At 39.8% G+C, this 27367-nt stretch overlaps 1 protein-coding gene across 9 annotated transcripts in view; it reads left to right on the forward strand.

Moving 5' to 3' along the window:
* si:dkey-237h12.3 (teneurin-3) overlaps positions 1-27367 on the forward strand; it is a 135403-nt gene that overhangs the window by 87575 nt on the left and 20461 nt on the right. For 5 of the 9 annotated variants that reach the window (XM_025910178.1, XM_019364060.2, XM_019364080.2 and 2 more), the window contains 9 exons: positions 6317-6502; positions 9150-9170; positions 9664-9687; positions 10839-10985; positions 11524-11740; positions 16126-16245; positions 18095-18356; positions 19295-19562; positions 20505-20648. In XM_025910178.1, coding sequence (XP_025765963.1) covers positions 6317-6502; positions 9150-9170; positions 9664-9687; positions 10839-10985; positions 11524-11740; positions 16126-16245; positions 18095-18356; positions 19295-19562; positions 20505-20648 — 1389 coding nt within the window. The remainder of the gene's footprint in view (positions 1-6316; positions 6503-9149; positions 9171-9663; positions 9688-10838; positions 10986-11523; positions 11741-16125; positions 16246-18094; positions 18357-19294; positions 19563-20504; positions 20649-27367) is intronic. The other 4 variants (XM_019364071.2, XM_019364074.2, XM_019364070.2 and 1 more) reach the window with 3 other exon arrangements.

A 27367-nucleotide genomic window follows, 5' to 3' on the forward strand; every position in this document is an offset into this window, starting at 1 on the left:
CTAAATATGAAATGAATAAGCACATTTACAAAGATCAGCAGAGCAAAAACATATCACACTGGATCTAAGCAATCTTTGACCATTTACCTTGAAAGGTGACACACTATTTAATACGGTTCTATTTGGTTCCTTTGCTTTCCTGTCAACCGACTAATTGAGCTTCAGCTTTAATTTGATTTTCATTAATATAATGATAGAAGTTTGCCTAGTTTCTGTCGCAGCTCTGCTTTTTTTGTCTTTTTCATATTGGAGGCACATTTTCAAATTCTAAACATTTGCCAAAATAGAATTAAAGCAAGTTGGTGTTAAATCTGTAGTCTTTTATTGTATTTGTCTGTCGCATTGCTGATTAGTGCAGGGTTGTTCCACAAACAAGTCAATGCAGACAGTGCAGCTAGATCTATAGTGGGGTTTTTTTCACTTTTTGTGGAAGAAGTTTCTCTAACGAGTAATTGGTACCACATTTCTCTGCGTGTATTCCAAATAAACTCCCCCTCTCGCTGTGCACAGACACCGGGTATCCAAAACAGCAGATGTATAAGCCTTTTATTACCGGTTTTAAGTTGAAATAAAAGCTGCCTCGCACAGTGCGGTGCATCTACTTCTGGTTATCTTATTAAGAAACCTAAGCAACAATTATTTAAATTTTGAATAGAAATTAAAAAAAAGGAATTAGAAGAGAAATTTGTGTGATTTATGATTTGATCTTTAATAATTTACCAAAAAAACGACACAATTTAAGGTAATTTATCACTGATGTTTTGGAAATATCATTAAAAGAACATTGAAGAACAATTTATTTTCCTAAATGAATATGCCACGTTTTGGAATGAACTATTTAAATCAGTCATAAATCAGTGTTTCTCAGCTTTCTCACACATAAAGCATAAAGGAAACAAAATTATTCATTTGTTGAGTTCCACTGAATCATAGCCTGGGACTGCACCAACAGATAATGATGAATAGGAGTGTGGCTGACTGACATTTCTCATCTGAAGAGCCATGAATACATGTTGCTTTGGTGTTTTATGAGCACTGCTGTTGGTTACACCTTTTTTATACCACCCCGTTTCTTGTTTATTTTCACAATACAATATTTTCAACTAAAGACAGTATGTTTTATGATGAGGAAGTGTTCCCAAATGGGCAAATGGGAATAACAATACCAAATGTCTGTTTACATGACACAAACACTCTAAAATATCAGAAAACCCCCCCAAAATCTCAGCTGTTTACCAAGTGAAAGTAAGAAAGTAATTTCACCTGACTCCAGGAAACAAACCCGATACAAAGGCTTTGTTGGATATAAGGAGACAAATAATGACATCTGATAGCAGGAGTCATTCATGTTTGGACATAAGAACCAAGAAGTCTAGACTGAAATCTGTCATAGTTCTACTTTTCTTCCTAAACTTTCTTTGTTAGAAAACTTACAAAACCAGCACATGACTTTGGATTACCAGAGCTGATGTTATGGATTTTGATTTGCTTACCAGTTTGAACCTAAATGATTTTCTTTGGAAAAAAAGGGAAAAAAAAGGCAACTGGCTCATTTTGTCATAGGCTGAATAACTCAAACTGCCGATATGATCACACCATCAAAGTTGGGTAGTGAACACTTGTAGCATGTGCAGATTATAAACACAGCATATGTTAACAACAAAAGCTTCGACTCCACGCTACTTTTGTGTGACCTGGCATATGTTCTTCTTGGAGAGCAACACAAATGTATTTTTAACATCACAAATGCAATGTAGTTTTGCTGCAGCTTTAGGTTTATTTTCGAGGAGATGAGAACAATTAGTATTCCCAGCTGCTCACCGCACACCCTTTTCATTTGTTACCAGGTTTGCATTCAGGCGGTTTATCTCTCGACACAGGTAGGTGACATGATAGTTCAAAGGCTGGCCCCTCCCATCTGTTATCTGTGCGTGAGATTTAGATGATTTATTTGCAGTTCCCCCCTCTCGGAATACACTCTTTCTGTGTGTGTGTTAAACCCAGAGAAAAACACATGCTGAGTCAAACAATTAAAGCCAGAAAGTTGGAGTTTGTTTCCGTCAGTATAAAAGGCTGTTGAATATATTACTTTTGGCTGAACTTCAAGCAGAAATTAAAGCGTAAGAAGGCTGGATGGTACGTTTGAGATGCCTGTGCAGGCTTTTTGAAGCAGCATGTAGCCAGTTTGGTTGGCGCTCAAGAAAAAAAAAAAAGAGGAATTTTGATTTCGTCTTTTCTTTTGTGTCTCACTTTATTTTCTGTTTTTTGAAAGAGAAGTAATTTGTTATTCTGTTAAACCTTTTGACATTTCAAACACAATCCTCTCACTCACCAAGATATCTCAGGCTTGTCAATAGTGAGGGTGGCCTCAGTGCGGTCCACAACTTAGGGAGTTTACCCACCTGGGTGGGTGGAGAATTCCTTCGTAATTAATGCTGCGGTTCTTCTTTAATTAAATAAACTTTAATTAACAAGCGCGTAGCATGAATCGACCGCCCACAACCTCTCAGTCAGGGGCATGTTAAAGGCAGATAAACACTTTTGGACTAATGAAAAATTGATTGCATAGATTCTATGGGAAGGAGGTATTCCTTTGGAATTGAATGACTCCTCTCCAGAGGCACACTTAATATTCTACAGTGTCGGCTCAGCTTAATCAGAACCATCCAAGGTCCGTCAATCGAAGAAAAACTCTATTCAGAATGCTGGAACAGAGAGTTAAAAGAGCCTCAGTAAAGGGGATGAACATAGGAAAAGCAGCAGGGGTGGATTGGTTTAAAAAGGAAAAAAAAAACATGAACATCTAAGACTTGTTACATTTTGGGCAGCAGAATGATGCTGGCTAATTTGCTTTCACTGACAGCTATACCAAGTTTGAAAAAAGCACCAAACTTTTTCGTCATGCGGCTCTAAATTTTCTAGAGCATTTATAGTCACTTAAAATTTGAGGACATACTTGAGCTTCTTTCGTCTCGCACACTGACGGCTATTGTCACAGCAGAAAGCTTTATGGCTCTTCTGTTCAAAAGCTTTGATAGAAGCTCTTAGTTCCAGGAAATCAACATTTCTTATTCCCAGACAAGAGCAGCCACAGATTGTTGAGCATTAGCTTTAGCCTGGTACAGACTGATTTCCTTACCACCCATGGATTCAATCATTTGAATTTTGTAAAGATAACACAGATTTATAACAGCTGCTCAGTTTTTTTAGAACTCCATACTTGAAGACATGTTGATCTAACATTTTATAAGAACCCACTTAAATCCATAACCCTCGCCTCAGTCTGCCAAGACGCCATGCAAATGAGTGTTCGTAATATGTAAAACCTTAAAAGTGGTTGTTTTGGAAGTTTTTAGATGCACAGTAATTGCAGTGTTTCATTGTTCAATGCTTTTATAGTGATGACAGGCTTTGTTTCATTTGATGGTAACCACACTTGTAAAAAAAAAACAGTTAAAGTGAAATAATTGTAATTAAAAAAAAATAGTTACAGTAGCTACAGTAAAGGCAAAAAAATTAACTGTTGATTGTGCGCATGCTTGAAAGAAATGTCCTTTTATTATGATACTGTCATGAGCATTTGTTTTACTGAAAATGGGAGAAAGGTGTTATTGAGAAATAAATTTCCTATCAGCTAGATGTCGAATGAGTCACATGTTATTAATTAGAAGACCAAGTGCTTATTTTTATATACCTATAAAGAGTCTATATATAAAAGATTCTGAATGTTAATAAAGTGATTATTTTATACACTTTGCTATCTAAAGAAGTAGCACAAAGCAGCTTCTCAGGTTAAGGGGAAAAAAAGAGAAAAGTCCAAGGTGCCCATTTCTTCCAACGGCAACTTGCATTGGGCTCGGAAAGCAGATAAACCTTCATAGACTTCCATGTTAAAAGGCCCAACTTGAGAGAAGAAGAAAAGCATGTTTACAGCCTGGTACAAAAGAAAAAAGTTTATTTTATGGGATTATTTTTTTATGTATTATCCGCTGTTTAAGTCTGACGTCATTTCCAGGTCCAAAGACTCCTTTGGTTCCCAAAATCAAACACTGAGGGGCGGCTAAAAGTTAAAAACTTTCAGCTTCAATAAAATAATCAGTGTGGCTGTTCTTCCAGGTTTTTCAATAAAGTTTAACATCCAAGAAGCTTTGAAAACAGGATTTACAAAGTTTAGTGGAGTTGGAACTTCGCAAGAAGTTAGCTCTTTAGTTTCCAGCTAAAGATGATAGAATATTTTCTGATTGAAGTATTTCGGAAAAAAAACAACAACAAAAAAACATATGGCTTTTCTATCATTATGGACATAAACAGAAATGCAAAAATAAATAACAGCAACATTTGAATAGTTAGTAAAGGTGGGTTACCTGACTTAGAATCAAATGATAAATAATATATAATTTATTTTTTCCCTTAGTAAAAGGTTTTGTTGAGGGTAAACGGGTAAAGCCAAGCATCCAGAAAAATGCTGAAAACCAATAAAACCTCCATTAATAGAACATCTGAGATTATCACATCCACAACACGAGGATGGTTTTAAATATGTTGATGTATTGTTTGAATTACTGTGGAAAAAGTTATGATCCAAAGCTTAATATCAGCAGTGAAGCGCACGATAGCTGAAGAGCACCTGCTATGGTTGACTTTTGACAGCAGTACAGTATGACAAACATTCACACAACCAACAGAAACACAGAATGACCAGAGCAGGATCATATAATACACAGAAATTCTGTATTATAGGCAGAGCGCAGCAGCCAGTGCAACCATAATTTCCGACCCGGTCAACCCAGCGGTCGGCGCACAGCATGTCGCTTTTTGTGTGAAAGGGCCATGATTTTTTTCTGAAGCATCCACATAGTCATAGAAAATGATTCTTTCTATTAAATAAAACAAGACATAAAGCATTACGACACGTTAAAAAGACTGCAGCCTCTGTGGATGCAGCAGGACCTTGGACCCCGAAACAGGATTGACACAGCACTGCTTAACAAGCGGATTAGGAGAGGGGCTTCTCTGAAAGACAGGTTGTGGGTTGACAGACGGCTAATTTGAGTCACTGAACTGGAGCTATCCTCCATGTTTGTAGTGTTTGATCCTTTTAGAACATTTTAAATTTAATTATGTTACAAATTTTACATTTTTTGTGGACAGTTATTCAAGATTGTGCTAGAGGTCTCGCTGCACAATTCACTGACTAATACTAGTCAGTGAATTTCTAGTATTATTTATCCATCCATCCACTTGCTTCCACTCGCCCTATGACAGATGGCATGTTATTATTTATGTTGGTGCTAATTAGCAGGTACTTATCTGTGTGATGCATCCATATAGTGTATGAATGCACCCTGCTAGCCTTAGCTGATAACTTGGCACTCTACCCTTTCATCAAAATATGGCTCTTTCTGGCTCCAGACTACAACATGGCAACTCCCCAAATACCAAACTCAGGGATTCAAAATGGTGCAAACAAATGGCTGAATCTTATGTTTTCAGAGCTTTTTCTCTTTCTTTGTTTCTTTGTTTGTCTGCACCTTGCTGAGAGGCAAAAGGAATGTGGGAGGTGTGGCCAACACGAGTGCTCCAATGCGACATACAGAATATTTGAATGTTATAACCTTTAATTTTTCATTTCTTCAGTGTGCATTTGAACTAGTTTCAGTACACTCCGAGCATATTGCTGTGTAGAGTCATTTAAAGGCCACATGGGAAACTTAGGATTTTCACCTGAATCCATAAAAGTAATCATGTCATATGTCAAGATTAATATGATAAATTGTAGATGAAGAATTATTTTTTCATACAACTCAGTGTGCATTTTGTTAAAGTAGCAGCAGGATAAAACTTAAAAAGGACATTTTTTTCTATGCAAATTATTATTTTTTATGCCTGTCGTGCATTCCAGTCTTCACTCTTTTTAAAAAGAATTGTTTCTACAACAAGTCCACCGAGATCCATATCGCACAAGAAAGCAGCAAAGGCCTGACATTTCCCGTGTATAACGATGCGTCTTAAACATTCCTTTAACAGATAGCAGTAATTTTGACTCTCTTTAGATGAAATAGTGTCAGACATTGAAGTAGTTGCCTTGCAGTGTCGGGATTTTTCTTGCACGGTTTTTATGTCTTGTTTACAGTTAAACTTATTGGCCCACTTTAACTGAGGAAGCTCACACTTAGCAAACATCAGAGCGTTTTTTCTATGTTGGCAGATGCATCTATTCAGAATACAAAAATACACGAGTCTAGAAGGGAGGAAAAAAAACGACTTTTCAAGGAACAGAAGCTACATGTCTCCATGGCTCTTTGTTTTGCAACAGAGGTGTGTGTGGTGGACTGTGGCCCCCACGGCTCCTGCATAAGTGGTGTGTGTCACTGCGAGGAAGGCTGGACAGGACCAGAATGTGAGCAGAGGGACTGTCACCCACGCTGCATCGACCACGGAGTCTGCCGAGAGGGCAAGTGTGACTGCCACCAGGGCTGGACGGGTGAACACTGCACCATCGGTGAGCCATGGTGACACATACAGTACCGTACACCTACACACCCTTGACAGAAGGGCACAAACTGCAGAGGAAATTCATTTATGGGCAGATTTAAAAGGGCAGCTCTGGAGTGTGAATGTCAGTATTTTCAGCGCAGCTTCAAGCATCAGGCACAGATTGTGGTACTGCTGTCGCTGCTTACCTTTTCAATACAACTACCTTAGCATGGCAAGTGATGAGTAGTTTTTGATGATATTCACAGAGCTTAGAGGTAAACAACTGCGTCTTGCAATCCAATTTTCAGAGATCACTGAACCAGACACTATATCCACGATCTTCATCCTTGTCTTCCCTTTTTTAATGTTTATTTATATATTTATATATCTTCTAAACATTTCTTTGTCTTATAACATAAATGTCTGTCAGACACAGTCAGCGTTGGAGGGTAACTCAAAAAGATTTAATCTGCTACATATTTATCACGTATTTTTAACATCAGTTTATCAAACCTGTCGCATTTTCGAAACTATATAAAACCTTTATGTCTTAATAATTAACCAGATGCAATAACAAAGCACTTCTGGTATGAATATTTAGGTGCTGGACAATATAATAATCCGTATTTTATGGTATAAACACTTTTACAATCATTACTGGGCATTTTAGTGTCGGATTTTCCTTCAGAGTGACTGTATTTACACGGTCTTGCTGCTTTTTCAGTGAAAGCTTTGAGTGCTTCCACCCCCACTAGCTATGGTGACTATACTGAACATAATAACACTATTTTTTAATGTATTCATTCCGTTCATTGTTATTAATTTGATTAATTTTATTATTTATTTTTAATTTTTTTTTGTTGGCTGCTGATCATTTTGGCCACCAGCTTCTGTTCAACAAATTTATTTGTCTTTTACCTGCTGTCAAAAATTGTGGTGAGTATAAATGTACTGGAGGTGGATTAAAACTAGAATTAAATCTTGGAAACAGAGAGAAACTTGACAAAATGAATTTCTGTTACAATGTTGCCAGTTTTGCTTTTAAATCAAGATGTAACGAAACATTTTCCAAGTTTAAAAAAAGAAGCGCCGGGATCTTACACACAGATGTTATCTCGTCTCTTTAGAGAGAAGGAAAAAATCTTCTTGCGATGCCGTATTACAATTAACTTTGTAATTTAGAGCATCGGTTTAGATATTCAACCTTTCGCCTGCTGAAGTGACGCCTCTTTTAGTGAGTCAAGGGCAGGTATTTAGGGAGCCAAAAAGCCACGGGTAGGCCTCTTTGGAATATCATTTTTCTGAAATGGCAGTGCTTCACCTGGCATTAATGAGGATAATGAGTTCTGAGATGTCACTTCCTATTGACCTTTAACTCAAGCTTCCTTCACACCTTACCCTTTGTCAAAGGTCCTGTAGTTAAACCTTGACCCGCCGCTTCAAGCAGCATTCCCCCAAGTGTAATTTCCAACCTCTCAATGACGACACATTCTCTCTGAAACAAAGATCTAGCACTCCAAACTCTTGAACCCTAATTATGTATTTACAAGTTCTCTCATCAGCAATCCCGCTGTCCGCAGCGCAAATCCATCTCCAAGGGGAGACGAGATTGCAGTGAGGGAGTTGTTGGAGGGGTCACATTCCTGATCTTATTAATCTTTCCCTCCTCAGGGCCGACTGTGCATCATCCATTTTCGCTTTCTTTCCTTCCTTCTGTTTAAGGTTCCCAGCAGGAAAGTAACTCCTTGCTTTGGATGCAGGGTCAATGAATAGGCAGTGCGTTACCTTTTCTTGGACAACTGGGAGCCTATTTTGTCTTTCAAACCCTGAATAACTGCCATTTGCACAAAGCGCCTTTTAATCACATTACATGGTCAGAGCTTGAATAGAGGACTTCCTTGGCCATTCTGTTGTCACATGGATCTAGATCCTGTTTCATATGCAAGGCTTAACCCATTGTCGCTGCTTTCTCAGTACTGCAGTTTTCCGCTAAGGTGTTTTTGATTTGTCTTTGTGTGCTGCTGGTTCGTTGGCACGCTGTTGTTAAAATCGCTGAAGGAGAGATGATGGGGAAAAAAAATAAGGAAGTATAGTATTCTGCTTCATGATGCATTCATATTGGAATGAGGCCGAGCCTATACTCCTGACAAGCAGACAGTAAAATGTTTTGAAGCAGACCCAGATGAAACTGGCTCATTCACTCTGACAACAAAGAGTGTTATAACACACAGATATAAAGAGAAACAGTGCGCTCGCCGTTATTTTAGACCATCTTTCTATGGCAAAGTAAAGCAGCTGGAGAGTTTTAAAATGAATATTTCACCAGGCGCATATTGCCGAATTCTTTTATGTTGCTTCCTGTAGACAGAATACAAATCACTATCGGCATCTATAATTCTGATTAATCACTTAGTGCTTTAATTAACATCTACACTCACTTTTAAAATGCTAGATGTTTCCTCTTGATGTAGCAAAACTGTGGATCCATTCCTCTAAATATGCTGCTTCTCTTTCTTCTTCTTCTCTTACATAAATGTCCTACTTGTCAGTTTTTTCCCCCTATTTACATATCTTTAACTAACTTCTTCTTATGTCCATTCTCTTTTCTATTTTATGTTTGTATGCCTGCCTGTCTGTCTCTTTGCAACTCCGTCTTGGCTTACATGTATTAGCCCTGGATTCAAGAGTATCAGGTAACAAAACAAAAAAAAAACACTTTACACTTGAGAATTATACACTTCACGCTAGATATTTTTTTTCTGAGCCAGCTGAACACCTTTATTTAGCTTAAAAAATGTGAACTGTGTTAGCAATGGGTGAGCTCACTGCTTCCCTCTCTTTCAGTAATATCAATAACATCCTGTCACTCATGCTTAATATTAGCTATTCGGCTCAATCACCATAACCACTGTGATACATACAGAGGAGAGAGATTGAAATTAGAGCAGCAGCTAACACGTGGCGAGGACAGCGATAATCTTCGGGAACACTACCTGCAAAGCTTCTTTTCCAAATATTTAAACCAAGTTGGCAGGTACATCAGCTTTATGCCAACCACGGTTTCCACTTTTTGTACTCCCTGTAAGTTACAATAAGTAAATGTGTTTGTCAGTCTTAGCTCTCTGCCACCACAGCGATAAGTAATTTTCTTTTCCAAATGTTTCCCTTTCCTCGGTTGTGTAATAGGAGCAGTCAAGATAGGATATAAAGGTAAATTGAACCACTACCCCCCCAAGGGAGATTGTCACGAACAATCCCTCCCTGCTCTTTGTCTTTCCTAGCACGGCGTATATACACCTGTTTTATGTCCAAGTCGATCATAATGTTTCTGCTGTGATCCTGCTCCCCTCGATATGTCCCCTCATTTCCTGTCCGTCCTTACCAGTCTCACACCAGACTCCACGGTCCCTTCTCCTCCCTGTCTTAATTCCCTGTGTCTGCCAGATTAAACGCCCTGAACTGGTGTGGTTTAGTCATGTTTGGGCTCCCTGTCTTCACCCTCCACTAAAAGGAATGCGATCTGGCAGCAAGTGCACTGTTTTCTGTAAATGTGAAGACTCTAGACCCTCCCTCCTCTTCTCACTCTTCTCCCTGCTATTTACATACACTTCCTCTTCCCTTTGATGTTGCTGTTACTTCACATGAGTGCTTCTCACATCTGCAATGTACTACTCCTGCTTTAATTATATTCAGGCAAAAAAAAAAAGAAAAAGCAATGAACTTTCAAGACAGTGTTTCGAGCCTCTTAAATGGGATTTGTGCAACTTTTAACTAAAAGAAAAAGGAAAAAAAAGAAGAAGAAGAGCGAGATCCTTGAAATTCTGATTCAAATATAAACAAGAAACTTGTTGGGGAATTGACATTAAGAGACTGCAGTTCATTTAAAAATCACAGTATGAGGATCCATGTAACCTTAAAAGATGCTACTTCAAAAAGAGCCATCCAGACTTTGATTTAAACACAAAATCACTGCTGTGAGCATTTGACTCAACAAGCATTCGCAGCATCTCCCACTGGCTTTTCAACAGTAAGTAAACAACTGAGATGGTTTGTCGTCCTTTTATCCCATGCATTTCACTTTACGCTGTGGTTGCACATTATAGTAAAACTCATGTGAAACGACCGTAACGCCTCACAACTCCCCCACCCCCCATCCCCAGTCCTGTTGGAGGTGTATTGTACCGTACGTTCACTTATTACTGTCTTTTTATTTTTTTTAAACCATTTTTGTCCCTCCTTCTCCTCCGTCCACTCTAAAAGCCCCTTTCGCTCTTGTCTTCTCACCCCTTCCTCGCCTTCTCATCCTGATTTCCTCGTCCTGATGCGTTTGGCTGTTTGACATATACGTGATGTGTTGACAGACGGCTGCCCCGGGCTGTGCAACAACAATGGGAGGTGCGTCCTGGATCAAAACGTCTGGCACTGCATCTGCCAGTCAGGATGGAGAGGGCTGGGATGCGATGTAGCGACCGAAACGCTCTGTTCAGATGGCAAGGATAACGAGGGAGGTAGGAAGAAGTAAAAGCTTCATACAAATTGTCTTTTTAGCCTCGGAAAAAAAACTGGTGCGTATCTCTTATTGCACCAGACAGAAAACTGGCTTTGATGTGGCTCCTCGGTGACAGTGCAAACAAACAAAACAAATCAATCATACATAAAACATCACTGGAAAGAATATGCTAATGTAGAGGCAGAGCAGATTGTTAAACAGCATGCTTTAAAATATACAGTAGATCAATTATAAAGACTTGTTGGCACTATATATTAAAACTCTGCAAGCTGGATTTCTAATGAACTTCTCCTTGGCCTAATCAACAACCCCAGAACTTTTGAGGTTCACGCGTGGCGACAGACACTTCACGCTCTGTGTCAGTGCAGGATCCCTGTCGGTGCTTTAATGAACTTAAGTTCATGTAAGAAGTCATCTTTGTGTATCAGAGCCGAACACAGTAATAGAGATGCTTATGTTTTCCTTCGTCAAACCCAAACATATCCAGGTCAACCGAGCTTTTCCTCCCTGTCTTGACCGCCCCTCCTGTTTTCCAGATGGGCTCATCGACTGCATGGATCCAGACTGCTGCACTCAGATTGCCTGCCAGGGTCAGACCTACTGTCGTGGCTCACCTGACCCAGCTGCCATCGCAAGCCAGAGCCAGAGTTCAGCCGCCCAGTCTTCTTCTAAGAGCTTTTATGAACGCGTCAGTTTTTTGATCGGCCCCAGTGGCAGTCACGTGATACCCAGGGATAACCCTTTCAACAGCAGGTAAGCGGCTTAATGAGTTACTGACAGCTTTTTAATTATTTGGATCACGTTAGCTGTTTGCTGTCTCATTACCGGTAGAGAGGCACACCTGTGTTTGTGCAGCCCCTCGAAAATGTCGTAGGATCTCACATCTTTGTCTTTGCAGTCAAAGTGACAAGCCTGTTTATAGTCGCTTGGTTGCCACACGGTTTTATTTATTTATTTTACAAGTTGGGATTAAGTGGTTCAGGAATGAGCTTGTTCCCTGTTAAAATCAGCCCTTATGACTATAAAAACATAAGGATTAGACTCCTTAAACCCAGATAACAGGACCATGTGATTTTCCAAATTGAAAAAGGAAAGTACAGCATAATTTAATTTTTGCATCAGTGAGCTGCCCGTCACACACTGTTTGTATAACAGAGACCTGAACACTTTAAATATACGTATCTTTGATATTTGGTAGAAAGCTTTCTCATTTAAAACTGTTCTTCCATCAAAGAACATCAAACACGGATAATTTTGTCAAGTTATTACTGACTGAAAAAATCTATTAAAAAAATCCTGTTGTTGCTGCAATGTTGTACATGATGACCACTTTGATGACAATTTCCAGTCACTTCTTTAGTTCATATCTCACAAAGGTGACATTTCTGTTTTATAAGAAGGTAGAGGACTGCAGAAAGTTTCCTGTAATTAGAGCCTAGCCCGGCTGTCATACGGTGAGAGGCAGGGTACACCCTGGACAGACAATCAGTGTGTTAATTGGTTAATCATCAATTAACCAAACACTGCTCAAGTCTCTGGACACACAGAAACAAAAACTGCAGACAGAAATGTTTAGTGTAACCTTGCAAAGCTGCTCAAAAACTACTCTTTTGTTTTATTGTTGTTTTATTTTTTTCCTCACATTCCTCAAGAAGTTTAGTCTTTTGGATTTCGATTCTTTGACATGCACCGCTAGATACATTTACCCCACATTCTACCCACACAGATTTATTGTGCTTCTGAGACATTTTGACACTGATGGGCATAAAAGCTGAAACTTTTTGTGTTTTTCAGGACTCCTTTTATTCATTGTGACACCTTGCACTATGCCTACGTATTTTTCTTGAGCTCATTGCATGAATTTGATTTTTAGTGGTTATTGTATGACTGAAAAGTTTGATGTAAAGAGCAACAAGACCTTACCTCATGATTAGAGTACTGTACAATATCTCTGTGCAAACCGAAGAGACTGTTATATTTTTCACGTAAACTTCAGTGCATTCCCACATCTGTTCAGAATCACAAGAAGAGTTTGTTTTGTGACTGATGGAGAGGAAAATGATTGCCAAACTGTGTGCAGAAGGCTTTGGGAATATTTCCTCCAATAGTTTAAAGTAATCCTTATGTAAATAGCATGCTTTACTGAAAATATAGAATGAGGCAATTCCCCACAGCCGGGTTCTCAGTAATCCTCATCCTCATTGTCTTCAGCTTAATGTCGATTTCATGTCTGGCAGTGGCATTAGCTCTCTTGCTCAAAATATTCATTTGCCTTTTTATCTCCTCATAGAAGTTAGTTTTATAGTCAAAAACAGCGTTTTAGGAGCTCTGCAAACATGCGTAGTCCTAAATTTGACAAAATTAATTACCTTTTTTTAATCTTATCGCTGCATGGCAAATACTGCATGCATGAAGTCAATTTTGAAAGAGTCATATAATGAAGTAGAATTTAGTAGTGACAGGGTTTGTTTGGAGACCCGTTTTTTAAAAATTCATTTGAGGTTATAGAGTGAATAATTTATCCACTGCCTTTGCAGAGTATACATTATAAGAGTCTCTGAAGCACTGGAACAATGCCAGAAGAGAAGACTTTCAGCGACGGTAGTGACTGTTATGCCAAGCCGTAGAGTATCTGATGTTTAAAGGTAGCGAAATGAGACACAGCTAGAGGTCATTCATGTCCTTCTATTTTTAAGAAGCCATTGTGTTAGCCCAGAGAAAGGCAGCCGATTTCAGTGTGTGGTCAGGTTTCAGAACTCAGCAGTAAAGTTGTCCCTCGTATAGCACAGAGAATAAAACATGTGTTGTGGTGTAGTGCCCCCCCCCCCCCCCCCCAACCCTCTCCCCCGCACAATAGTTCCCCAGCCATATCACATGTCCCCACACAAGTCTCCCACTGGGTTTTGAGACGGTGTTTTTCTACCGCCAGTCTGGCACAATGACAGATAAGAATGCATGAATTATATGATTCATTTCTGGGGTTTCAGCAGGTGGTGCGACTTTGCGTTTGTTTGGTGGTTCAGTTCTTGTATCATCCGTCTGCCTCTCAAAAGATTAATAGAGTCACAGGGAAGGAAGAGGGAACCTTCGCTGTGGCTCTTAAGTGGCCTTGTTCTTTGAGCCAGTAAATAAACGATGGGAGATGGTTGTACCAGACATGAAGCGGGAGGGAAATGAGAGGCTAAAGCTGTTGATCATCTTTCTTTCTCGCTCTCTCTCTCACACACGCTCTCACTCTCATATACGTAATGACCCGGAGATAAAGTGGCAAAATAGAACATTTTTTGCCCACCGGTGAAAAATGCAGAGGGAACGCTTTTAAAATTCTGCTCCACGGCTGAGAAATTGGAACAGCTAAATGTTGATGGAGAAATATAGTTTTGTCTTTTCCTTTAACTGTGCCTTCAAACAGAGGACTACCTTAACAAATCGCTTTGCACTTAAGAATATAAAAATAAGGATTAGTGTTTGACAAGTTCTACCTGTAGGCCCAGCAGTCGTGATGAATAATGTCAGAGGATGAGGATATCTGAGGCTTTAAATTATGTATGAATCTTCCGTGTTTGTGATTTACAAAGCAGAAATGCACAAGAAAATGTCTTTTTTTAGGGGAAAACAGGGAATGAACTGCTAGAGGTGCTGAACCTATTGACCAGAAGCAAATCCATTTACCAGCAGGGAAAATCTGAGTTGGGAAACTAAATGAGTAATGCTCCCCCATGCCAGACTAACTACCACAGAGGTGCCCTAAAGTGAAGCATTTAACCCCCCATCCCCACCCAACACTATAACCACCACTGCTGCTCCCATTTGCTCCGCTAACATTACAGTTTGACCAGCGGTAGAGGGTGAACTGCATAAATTATAAATCTGCCACCATATGTGAACATCTGGTGGCAGATTTGTTTCCAACACATCTTGTGTTGGAAACAGACATAGTGTGTTCAAAAATTCTCTTTTCTTCTTTTTGAACCAAACGTATACACACATTGTTGCCCACAGACTTTAAATGAGCAAAAGCCTTTTGACTCGTCACTGCCTAACATTGCATGTGTTCTGTATTCCAACTGCATTTTTCCTTTCACATCTAGAGTGCTTATGGCTTCACCTTTTAAAAAAATCGCTATGGCGATTCTGTTGTGTTGTAGAACTGCTTTTCTTTTTCAAAACCCTTCATTTTTTTTCCATTTGTGACAGTTTGCCTCGAGCATTGAATTTTGTTGTTCTGAATTCCTATAAAGTGCCTCTTGACACGTCACTTGCCTGGCTTTGCAACTTCTCACATCAAGAGGATGTCTGTAACTGAGCTGAAGAGCTCATTCCAACACAATTCTTGTTGATATATTATCTTTCATCACAAGTATTACTACAGACATTTATCACGCTAGCGAACGCAAGACTTCAGTATGACACTGACAAAAGGCTCTTTTTCAGAAGCAACAGCACTTGCTGGAATAATCACACTTGGATCACACCCTCTTCAAATACAATTTAGGGGAAATTCCAAATTCAGCAAGGTCAGATAACAATACTGTGAATATTTCACTCATGAATCTCATTTGATAGCCTCACTGCTGGGTGTATTGTACACTTCATTTACCGAGTTGACTTTACTAAGGAGACTGATAATTTAACTGTGAATGTTGTTGGATAGAGAAGATGCTGTGTGTTTACACTCGTAGCGTTTATTCCCACAGTTTTCTGTAATGGCCTCACAAATTGAAATGCCCTTAGAGCTATACGTAGTGTGTTCAGTTGCGTCTTGTCATAATAGCGCCTTTTTTTATATTACGCATTAAATGCATGAAAAAATCTATATTTGCATTCTTGTGGAATACAAATGCTGCAATACAAGTGCAAGATGCTGCAAAGTCTTAACAAGAAGCCCTCAACCGACTGATTTATGGGTCCTTAAAAGCTGTAAACAGACACAGAGAGGGGCTCTGTTAGGTGGCGTTTTCATGAGTAACGACCACTGACGTATGTGTGTTCTTAACAATCAGTAAGTCATACCTCTTAGCTCATGCCTCTGGCAAGGGGATGACAGTTGTTAGCAGTGCTGATGCGGTGGATGCTTGTTGACACCGACTGGCATTGTTTGTTTACTCAGCTCTTTCTGTGTTTGTTTGCCCTCACAGCCTGGCATCAGTCATCCGGGGTCAGGTCCTAACGGGAGACGGGACACCGCTGATTGGAGTCAACGTGTCTTTTCTGCACTACCCAGAGTACGGCTATACTATCACACGGCAAGATGGCATGTAAGTTAGTTTCCCGTGTTCACGTGCATCATTAGGGGCATACAAGGGAGTACACAGTCATCTTTACACAACGATCAACAAGTGTACAAGCAGACACCCAGCCAGCTCAGTCTTGGGTTTTAACCTTTGCCCTGGCGAAAATATATTTGTAGCATGTCCTGCTGTCCCCAGACTCGTGGGGAAAAATCCAAGAAAAAAAAGCTGTCCAGCAGAGGAAGAATTGTCCTGGCAGTTATCCAAAATGCGCTCAAAACAAATCGAAACAGCAGCACATTGTGCCCTAGAACAATTCCTCATGCAAATGTCACAGTGGTGGAGGCCATTTTGAACCAGGCTGTTTAAAATGCATTGAATCAGCAAGGGTAGAATCAATCTGCCCGCAGTGTAGTAAAACATGGGATTACTGCCTGACCTTCTCGTGCTATTACCACAGACTGGCCATTAATAATGGGAGTGCAAATACATACAAGACAAACGTATGTCACACATTTTACAGGGAGCGTTCAGCTCAGGTAGGAGCTTCATTTCGCACATGGTCGTCAGAGATTATGAACCGAGCCTTCGTTCGAATTCAACAGATAGAAACCATGTTTATGTGCTGCCAATGTGGAATAAAAGGCTTATTGAGTGGCAGAGAATTGTACAGCTGTTGTTATGAATCACAATCCTTGGGTCCCCAGATAGCTGAGGATTAGCTGATTTCTTCAGATATTCCGCCCTGTAACTCTTCTGACAAGGAGCGTGATAAATGGTCGGGGATAATCACACTTGGTTAGCCAACAGATCCGCTCAGTGTGTTAAGAAGGGGGGGGGCAGCATCAAAGCCTGGCCTCTTGCAGCTGTGAGCTCCCCACTGCCCAAAGTGGAAAGAGCTTGAGAAGGAAGCTGTTTTAGGTCAGCTGCACAGCTTGGTTGTCGCTGCGTGTGCGTGTGCGTGGGTCCGGGTGCGTACATGAGATGTGCAAGTATTCAAATCTCCGTGTGTGTGTGTGTGTGTGTCTTTGTGGATGTGGATACATACAATGTCACTACGCAGATGCTTTACCCCCTGGGTAGTGGAGCACGCTGAATATATAGAGCAGCACTTCAAAGACTCGCCCTTCATTTCCAAACCAGTAACTTTTCCCTGAGTAATGTTGTACTAATTAAACCAGTTCACCAGTGAAAACTCCCAGAACTCTGAACCAAATTCAACCATAAAGTGTCTTCTAACGCCACGCTGAGTGAACAGAAGTCATAAATTAGATTCAGTGAATAATAATATTAAATGGAGGCTGAACAGAGGGATCACTTTGATAGGGAAAACTGCCTTTGAAAAAGGGATTATCAGTCTTAACATAAATATTTACTTTGCTACTTTGAACTTGAGGAGACATTTCAAAATTATATCAGTCTAAGTTTTGGCCATCATTAGTCATTAATAAAAAACAAATCCAAGGCGATGGTGGTGATTAAATCTGGAAATGTGCTAACACTGCTAATGAAAGGTCAATTACTTACTCTCGATTCCTTTGTTAAAATAACTGATTATTGCAAATATTCTTTTGGCTTTACATAAAAAATAAAGGTGCTTGGATGTTATGATGAAGCATTTGACTTGTTTTCAGTGTATCATGTTTAATGGTTGTCTTTTTGACAGCTAAGAAACATGTATAGTATATAGTTGTAACAAATGGAAATGAGAGTCAAAATAATGAAAATTAAGTTCAAAGATGTAAAAGAAACCTCTAAAGATTTTACTGCAGAGGATTATTTCACTATTTTTACATAATAAGTGCAGGTTATTCAGTTGCTGTTTCTATTTAACCGTTAAAATTCGTTCGCTTCTATTTCCTTCCAACATTCGAAGGTTTGACCTCTTGGCCAACGGTGGAGCATCACTGACGCTGAGCTACGAACGAGCTCCCTTCCCCACATTGCACCGAACAGTGTGGCTGCCCTGGAACGTCTTTCATGTGATGGACACAGTGGTGATGAAGCGGGAAGAGAACGACATCCCCAGCTGTTACCTGACGGGCCTAGTCAGGCCCAACCCCGTCATCCTGGCCACACCCCTTTCCACTCTTTACAAGACCTCCCCAGAGGATAGTCCTATCATCCCAGAGACCCAGGTGAGATCCATGTCATAGAGGGGCATTGTATTACTTGTGGTCAGTCCTAGATTTATTGGTATGACGCATTGTTTTGAATGACCTGTGTTTGAGTCCAGTATTACAGACAGCAATGCTGAAAATACACAAGCACAGAGTAACAATAATGCTGTTATCTTCCTTTCACCATGGCTTTCTTCCCTTTTTAAACTGCGTCAGATTTGCCTTTCACGTTGCCTTTGGGCTTTGATTGAACCGAGGCATCTCCACTAAGCCATAAATTGTCTCATAGCAACACTGATAAATTCTAAGGGCACATTGCATGGAGGTTACATGCCTCAGGATTTGGTTTGTTTCCATTTGGCCCAAATCTATGTTGAAAATCCCTAAACGTAGAATGTGACTCTGCAGCTTTTGCTGTTTTTACTGTTTGGAACAAATTCTGTCTGTGTTACATCAGAGGCAAGAAATCAAAATCATTGGACATGCTTCAACATAAGTATAGTGTCGGTGTGTGAGGCAACCAGGAACCAGGACGAAAATGAAAAAAAAGAATGACTTCTGTCAATTATTAGTTGAGATGTTCAAGTATTTTTTCTTTCCTGAGACTTTTAATAATGAAGAATTCATTTACTGCCTGTGGAGCTCAATTTGCATTTAGAAGATTGCAGTTTGTGGCTGGCATAAGTAAAAACTCTTCTTTAAATAGTTTGGCTTCCTAAAAAGTTCATAATGTTTGACTGCTTAAAATAAAATGTATGTATGTCTAGCAACAAACAAGGTTTTTCTGAGGTGAAATTAGATTTAATGTGACCTGGATAATAAATTGTATGTATGTTATCCTGCATTTGAACTTATTCTCATTAAATGCATACGTTTGTTGCTCCTATTAACTCTGTTACTTAAGTCTACTCCATGCTGTGGCTTTGGCACTGGTCTGACTGCTAATTAAATCCTAGGTCCTTCATGAGCAAGTGGCCATACCAGGCAGTGACCTCAACCTGGTCTACCTGAGCTCCAGGGCAGCTGGCTACAAGCCCATCCTCAAGGTGCTCCTGACCCAGGACCGTCTCCCCTTTGGCCTGATGAAAGTCCACCTGATGGTGGCCGTCATGGGCCGTCAGTTCCAGAAGTCTTTTCCTGCCTTCCCCGACCTTTCTTACACTTTCATCTGGGATAAAACAGACGCCTACAATCAGAAGGTCTTTGGCCTGGCGGAGGCTGTGGGTGAGTTCCTGCTGTGAAGCTGCCTACTGAAGATGTTGTGTAAGCATAAGTTCACCGCCAGATACTTGTGCTACCTTCAGGCAGTGAACCTTGGTTGAACTTTTAAAGATTGATTTTACTTTTTTTAAATTGAGGGTTATTTAGCTGGGGACTGCTTTTGTTATCATGTGCAATAAAGATTTAGCAGGTGGTGTGAAATCCTGAAATCCCCCTGTGCTGCATTTTTGAAGGCCATTGCTCTTTTGCTGACTTCTTTGTTTTGCATGTATGATATTTCAGCAGCTGTGCACTTACTGAAATATTGCCTCTGAGGCAGAGGCCTGGAAAAAAGGGGGAAAAAACAGCCAAGGGTCAACAGTCAGAAATACTGATAAAAAATAAAGTGACAGAATCTTTTTTGCATAGTAGAATATTTTGATTATTTTATATTATAACGGGTTAACTGAACATACTTATTTATATACTCCTTTTGGCTTGGGTTAGAGAATTATATCTAGTAGCACTTGCATCATCATAGTTTACTGATAAAATTTTCAAAGCCCAACATGGACTGAGAGTTCAGAGAATTTTGCAGCATTTGTGATTTTCCTCAAATGTGCTCCATCTGAACTTCGATCATTTCAATATTTCTTGCCACCTTATATTTAGATTATTTGGAATTGTGGTTTATTTGCATTTACACAAGATAAAACAGACAAATGAGAGGAGAATACATAAACTCCAAACAGTTCAGGCAAGACACAGAAACCCCATGGGCCTTCTAAACTCATCCCAGCTGGAGAAAATTACATAGCCAAAGAGAAGGCAGAACCAGGAAATACAGGAAACGGCGACGACATGTACTGAATGTCTTATAAGCTACAAGCCTCATTGCTGCTATAAGTGTCTTATAAGGAGGTTGTAACCTTGCTCACCATAGGCGTCTGCTGTCATTACTTTCAGTGTCAGTGGGATATGAATACGAGTCCTGTCTTGATGTGGTGCTCTGGGAAAAGAGGACGGCGGTGTTACAAGGCTATGAACTGGATGCCTCCAACATGGGCGGGTGGATGTTAGACAAACACCACATATTGGACATTCAGAATGGTAAGAAATAATCATGTATACAGTATGCATGTATGTCTGCAGAGATAGGTAGCCTCTTTGGGTTACAGGCAGGTGGTCTTTACCCTGAATCACCGCAATAAATACTTGAATCAAAATGAAAGATGGTTCGTCATCCCATCTGCAGATAATAGAGGAGAGTTTTGAAGGGCCGATCATTCACAGTAATGACTGAATAAATCAGCGAGTAAGCCACCAGGGTGCAAGGCTTGCAACGATTCTACACCACTCAGCTATTTTAGGAAGAAGACGGCCTTTTGGCGCTCACGAAAGCTTACACTTTTGATGAACAGGCGTCATGTTTAATTCTCGCATTAATTCAATAAACTTAATTAATTTCTTGCTCTGTCATCAATCAGATTCTCTTTAATCGGCAAGTACAATAAATGGACATGAGTTTGTCTTTGTCGAGCTGCTGCAGAGTTATGAGAAAGGGGAAACGTACATAATGAAACTATCAAATATACATACAGCAAAGTCACTGCTGGGTTACAGTACCAGGAGGTCACACTCTATAATCTGGAGATTTCAGCCAGCACACTATTAAGGGGTTTCAGTATGTTACTACTGTGGAGGCAGTAATATGACTGCAATTATAGGAAGTGTGCCTCAGGGCCTCGGGCTAGTGAGTGCATTGTCAGTTTGCCAGACTGCTGTTTTGACATTAAACCCACTTCGGCTCTCGACCGTTGTTCCAGTTGTCCAACACAATTTGTGTCCTTTTCATCTCGAAAATAGTCGAGGTCAGTCCGTAGTCTCACACTGTCAGAGTGGAGTTGGTGAATACATATTTTGTTTTCATTTGAATAGGTTTTATATTTTTGTTTGTTTTTTTGGCATTGAAGGCTGATCTTGGCTCATTTGGAAGTAAAATGAAGCATTTTTAAAATCCCTTGAAAAATGGAGCTGTATAGTTAACAGAGCACAAATTCATATAGGATTCCTTTGCTTTGCCACGAGCAACAAGTGCATCTCGGAAAGGAAGTTATAGATTTGGTAAAGGTTTTATCACCTTTATCACCAACCAAACAGAATTGCTTTGAGGAAATGAATTGCACTTTTTCAATAAAATGTACCTTCTTTTGGTGCAGAACAGGTTTTTTTTTATTATATGTGCTCATCAGCTAGGTGGGTGAAACTAATCAGTATTAATCCCTTCAAAACATCATTAAGCACGTACTGTGCTAGTGATGGCTACCACTCTACAAACATCACCCACTCAGAGGTCAGACTCTGCACTAACAGGTGTAAGTATTGAACTTTTATGATGAATTGTTCTTTACAGAGCTTTGTTTGAGCAGAACGAAAATTAATAACAGCGTAGAAAAACTTGGAGATTTAGCCTTTTTTTAGCTTTTATCAGGCAACTTGTTGGTTTTCAGACATATCATAGAGTTCCATCATATTGAAAGCATGTCAGTAATGGCTGTCACTGATGCTTTTAGATCATGTGCATTAGACTAATGAGTGTTTTTACAATGAAAATGTATTATCGTCCATCACATGCAAAGCTTTACATTCAATATTCTTCAAAGGCTTGGATTCTGAGAGCCACAACCTCTATTTTAAAATAATATGAATTTGTCAATGTGATAAAAAATGTGTATAAGACACACATATGTATAAAATATGATCATAGATTTAACAGCACACAGTTAAAAGATTTGTGTGGCTGTTTGGGAATTGCAAGAAACAGTTGTTTTTATGTGTGTCTGTGATTTTAATGCTAAATTTGAAAGTGTAAAAATGCAGCATGTGCTGAACAGTTACATTTCTTAAGGTCTCTGTATCGCCACAGCTTTGATGTGTTGTGTAAGGAGGTTCACATGAGTTTTGGAGCCCCCTTACAAAGCCTCTGCAACCACCCAGCACTAAAGTATAAATCTGGTTCTTTCTTGTGCCGTTTTATCCAGATCCATCAAACTTTTAAGTGAAGCACTCAGATTATTTTTGTGACCAGATATTTTGGCTACCAGAGGAGGGCTTTCTGTAAGGTGAAATGTTTGTGAACTCGTTTCTGCCTCCACAACTGGCAGGTACAAAACTATTCATCCCACAGCTACTCAGTGGGTTTGCACAGTAATATCATCCATGTGTTCTTCATATATATAACAGTCGACTCAGAAGTCGGAGATTGCGAATGTGTTTTTTGTCAGAAATGTTTGTGGAAAACATGTCAGAGAAGCAGTTTCTTTGTTCAATCCTTGATGGTACTTTGTCCTGCTTCTTTGTTGAACATTAAAAGAACAGACATAGAAACCCAATCTGTCAAGCCACCCGGAACCTGAAGTTTGTGAAGTGTGCAAAAGAACACTGAAATATGCTTCTAGCTCGACTGCTGCTGGTGCATTGCGTTTCATCCCACCTGTCTCAAACTATAGCACACCCATCTCCAAAGCCTTCAGTGTGGCAGCATCACAGTTGGAGTTGTTGTGAGATGCATTTGTGATAACAGATAAGTGCAGCATGTGTGATATGCTAATGTATGCGGCATCCTTTATTAGATTGAGCTGTACCGTGTGTCTGGATTTATCAGAAAATCAAACGTTACTGTGCATGAAAAATCATCATGTGCGGGCTTGTTTTTGTACATGGAAACAGTGATGACAGAAATAAAACAAGAACCAGATGGTGTTGAGTGTTTTCTTATGCAGTAAATGCTGCAGCCTCCCCGAGGCTTTTTCACACTTTTCACTTGTCCTTTTACAACGGCGCCCTGAAAATACATCGCAAAAACTGACTAAATTTAAAAGATTCAAAAATAGTTGAGCAAACTCGTGTTGTTTTGTCTCATTGATTCCTGTCTGACAGGAGCTTAATCAATTTGCCGAAAGGGTTTCATGCTCCAATCCTATTAGCTCACCCCAAAGACGGTGTGCTTGGTAAGGCTGTGAATTGTTTTTGTTAGCGACTTTGGCATGCTAGTTTATGCAGGGTTCACATCAAAGTGTCAAAAGCCAATCTGTAAACATATCTATGTTTGCGCTCACATTAATTGTTTTTACAGAGGTAGTGAGTCGGCACCTAGTTCTGCCTTGAATTCCCTTAAATTTTCTCAGTAGAAACTGAATTATTCAGTCTCGCATTCAGCTACTTTTTGACATTTGAGATTTATAGCCCATGTGGGTTTTTGGGCAAGGAATGCAGTTCGATATCCTCGGTCGGCATGAAGATGAATCCAAATATCACTGTTTGCCTTCATTGCTGCTCCAGTATTGATTCTTTAATGCTGTAAACCTTGACTAATGTCCTCACCCAACATGCTAGCAAGCGGTGGTCCTCTGCAGCCGCACAGCGGTTTAGCTCCAGACATTTGCTATCGGTCTTTGTTGTGACTCTTGCTTCATTTTTGCACTACTTCTAACATCTGAGCACTTTTTATCTCATCGTTTGTGTCAAAAGACCCAAGCAAAAAGCCCTCTCCGTCTCTGCCTCCACTCCAGTGCCTGTCAAACTAGATAAGGCAAATTGCTGGTGTCTGTGCTTTAGTCATGTCCTCCTGCCCCTCCTTTCTTCGTTACAAGTGGATAGGCCTTCCTCTCAATCTGCAGCTTGTCTCTATCTAGGGTAACATAGCTGATTCTTATTGGACACAGCCAGGGTTCAGCAATTCAGTATCTCTGAGTATACTTACTGTACAGCTCACGCACATGCTGCATTTGAAGCACCGAGATGTTTCCTGCCCACTTTTAGCCTCAATCAGGATCAGTGGGAGCCTCGGTGCTATCTCTGAGAATGACACTGCAAAGGAGAGTAGAAAAGGACAGGGTGCAATTAAGACGCACTCCCTCGCTTCCCCTACGAGTCTCTGTACTCTCTATGTGTCACCAAGGTGACATTGCTAAGGGCGCTCCAATTTTTTTCCTTTTTTTTTCCTTTTCTTTTTTTTTCAGGTACAGAGGCTTGGCCTCACATTTGTACCATTAATCATCTCGAAAGCTGTGATGTTGACATTAAAGAATTTTTTTTGCCACTACATGCCTCAAATGAGCCTTTTATCAAACAAATTATTACCTTCTATAATGAGTCCAAAGAAAGAATCAGTTCAGTTTGTGAGAGTAGTAGGTGGAACAGTATTGTGTGTAGAGAAGAATTCTAATTTCTATATACAGGCAGAAGGCAAAGTTTGTAAAGATGACATTCTGGTCCTTGCTCAAATATTCCTGTAATAACTCCTCTTCTTCTGCTTATTTTCCCACTTTATTTTCTGTAACAGAACATAGCCTTCATGGTTTCTCCACTTCTCATTCACCATAATTTATCATTATACACATTCATAGTTTTGATTGTTTTCTCTGTTTCTGCTATTATTTGGGAAATTCCGTGTTACTCCTGGAGTCTAACTGTGTCTGACTGTTTAGTAATGTGGTAAATGCTGCGTGACATGCGGTTACATTACATTATGGTTATTTGCTTGTTGGATGGAAGAGTGTTGGAGTGATCTTGGAGCAAGAGAGATAACAGACTCTCAGACTTTATAAAAAAATTAAAAAAGCTTTTTTTTTTCCCATTTTGCCAAGTGAAACAGTGATTTCTCTTTCACCAGCTTCTATCCAGAATTTGAAACACGCCTCCACATATTCATTTACTAATCAGTGAGCAGACACAATCCTAACGGCTGAGCCGTTCTGCTGCCATGCTTATATTTTGAGTCTCCTCTGCAAAATCTGTCGAGGGAGCGCTTTTCGTCTTTACACTTCAGCAAAGTTTTGTTGCTGCACAAACTGTATACTCTCCTTGTCTCACTGTAGCGGGAACTTATTTCTGAGAAAGTTTTTATTTACAGTATTTCTTCCAAACTCAGAGCACAGTAGAGTAAAAGCATGAAATATTTATGGACATATGTTTATGAACTCTAAAGCCATTTTAGTCCGGACACTGTAGGAGTCCCCTTATTCGGCCTGGGGCAGCAGACAGTCAGAAGCCAAATTCCCATCAGTGCAGCTCTCCAGCTGAGACTTCACAAGCTTGATCCTTGCAACAATCATCAGCAGTAATGTGTCATGACCAAGTGCCCTTGAGGGAAGAAAGCTGCACCTTAATCTGCTCTTAAGTTAGAGGCAGACATTGTGTATGTGAGAAAATCAGAGCAAAAGGATATACGAGGGTATGTGAAGTGATAGTTTGGGGGGTAGTGGATGATTGATAAGTATATTGAATCCATTCCATTACACTGACTTATAGCCTATGGTAAGACTTATGTATACAGTAATCTGTGATGGAAGTGTAAATAAGAGAGCACCACAGTAGCGTGCCAAAACGACCTTAGCATTCTTCTTTTTCTTTACTTATTTATTTATTTTTGGCTCAATAGCTGTACCGCTGCAGCTGATCTACGCCCTACACACTGCGCTACATCTTAGATATTAAAAATGTCTTTGTCTTTTCCGGGAATGTTAGGAAGTTATTACACAAACAGACATTAAAATTCTAGTCAGATTACATAGCTTATTTGTTATTTGTGGCTATGATTCGGGGTGCAGCCAAAACCTTTCAGTTCACTGAGTGTTTTCATCACACTGTGTGTTTCATTCAGTGAGCAGACGCATGGATCACAGTTCAATTAAAGTCCCAAGGTCGCGCGTTTGATGGCGTCACACGTAAAGCCTTCCCACGGACCTATTTGTCTTTGTTAGAGGCTCATGTATAATGCTTTCGGATACAAAAGACGGATTGGTCAGATCGTCCTGTCAGAGTCTCGCCAGACCGTGCCTTCATTTGAATTTGTCCTTCAATCAATTAAATCAATGAAAGGAACTAATCAGAGAAGGGACAAGCAGCGTGGCTGCATACTTGATTTCCCATACATCCAGGGTTACGATGGCTTATGGTACAGCGCTGTGGGAGAACGACATTATGCGACCATTCAGAGGTGTCATAGATCCACTAATTAGGACGGAGGCAGTGTGAATTCACACAAGTTGCTGGATGTGAATAATTAAGTGCTTCCAGCATGCACTTCTTCCCTTTGATGTTTTTTTCCCCCTTTGAAGAGAGTCCCACTATATCAGCGCCCTCTAAAAAGCCAGTTATATCTGCCTCTTGTTAAAATATTAATCTTTAGTGACTCACCAAATATGGTGAGTCCTTAGTGAAATGCACTATTATTAGGGGGTGGTGCACTGCACTGTATTTATGTCTACCGCCTCTCTGTGACTAGAGGAGAGCAGGATCCCTGTTAAGTTAAAAGAAAATTATTTTACATAATGTATACTTCAGCTTTGCGGAGGGTTTCAAGGAACCCACTAAAACAGCTGTAGAGCATTTCCCAGCATTGAAGTATTAGGTTATATCAGTTAAAACAATGATTAAGGCTAGTTCCCCGTGTGCTGCCTTGACTCCCTGAACTATTTAAATCAGATTGCCTGAGTTTTATGCAGTATAAAATAAACCACAGTCATTTGGACTGTAATTTGTTACCTCTCATTTAAAAATAAATAGCAGTTTGTTCTGAAACATAATTTTCTGATAGCTTATGCAGAGTACTTTAGATCATGAATTTGAAAATTATCTTTGCACATTCTCTTTATGTTTATACCGTTATGAAATGTGTGATATTCTCTGTGTGTTAGGTCTAGTGAGCTTAGCAACGATACTGCAAGCTGAAGTAACAAAAACACACATAGTTCTTTCTCTTTATTAATTAGGCATAATATTAAAAGTTAATTTAAAGTAAGTGTGAGTCTTTATGTCAAGCTAAT

This window comes from Oreochromis niloticus, linkage group LG2 (assembly GCF_001858045.2).
Source record: "Oreochromis niloticus isolate F11D_XX linkage group LG2, O_niloticus_UMD_NMBU, whole genome shotgun sequence".
Lineage (NCBI taxonomy): Eukaryota > Metazoa > Chordata > Actinopteri > Cichliformes > Cichlidae > Oreochromis > Oreochromis niloticus.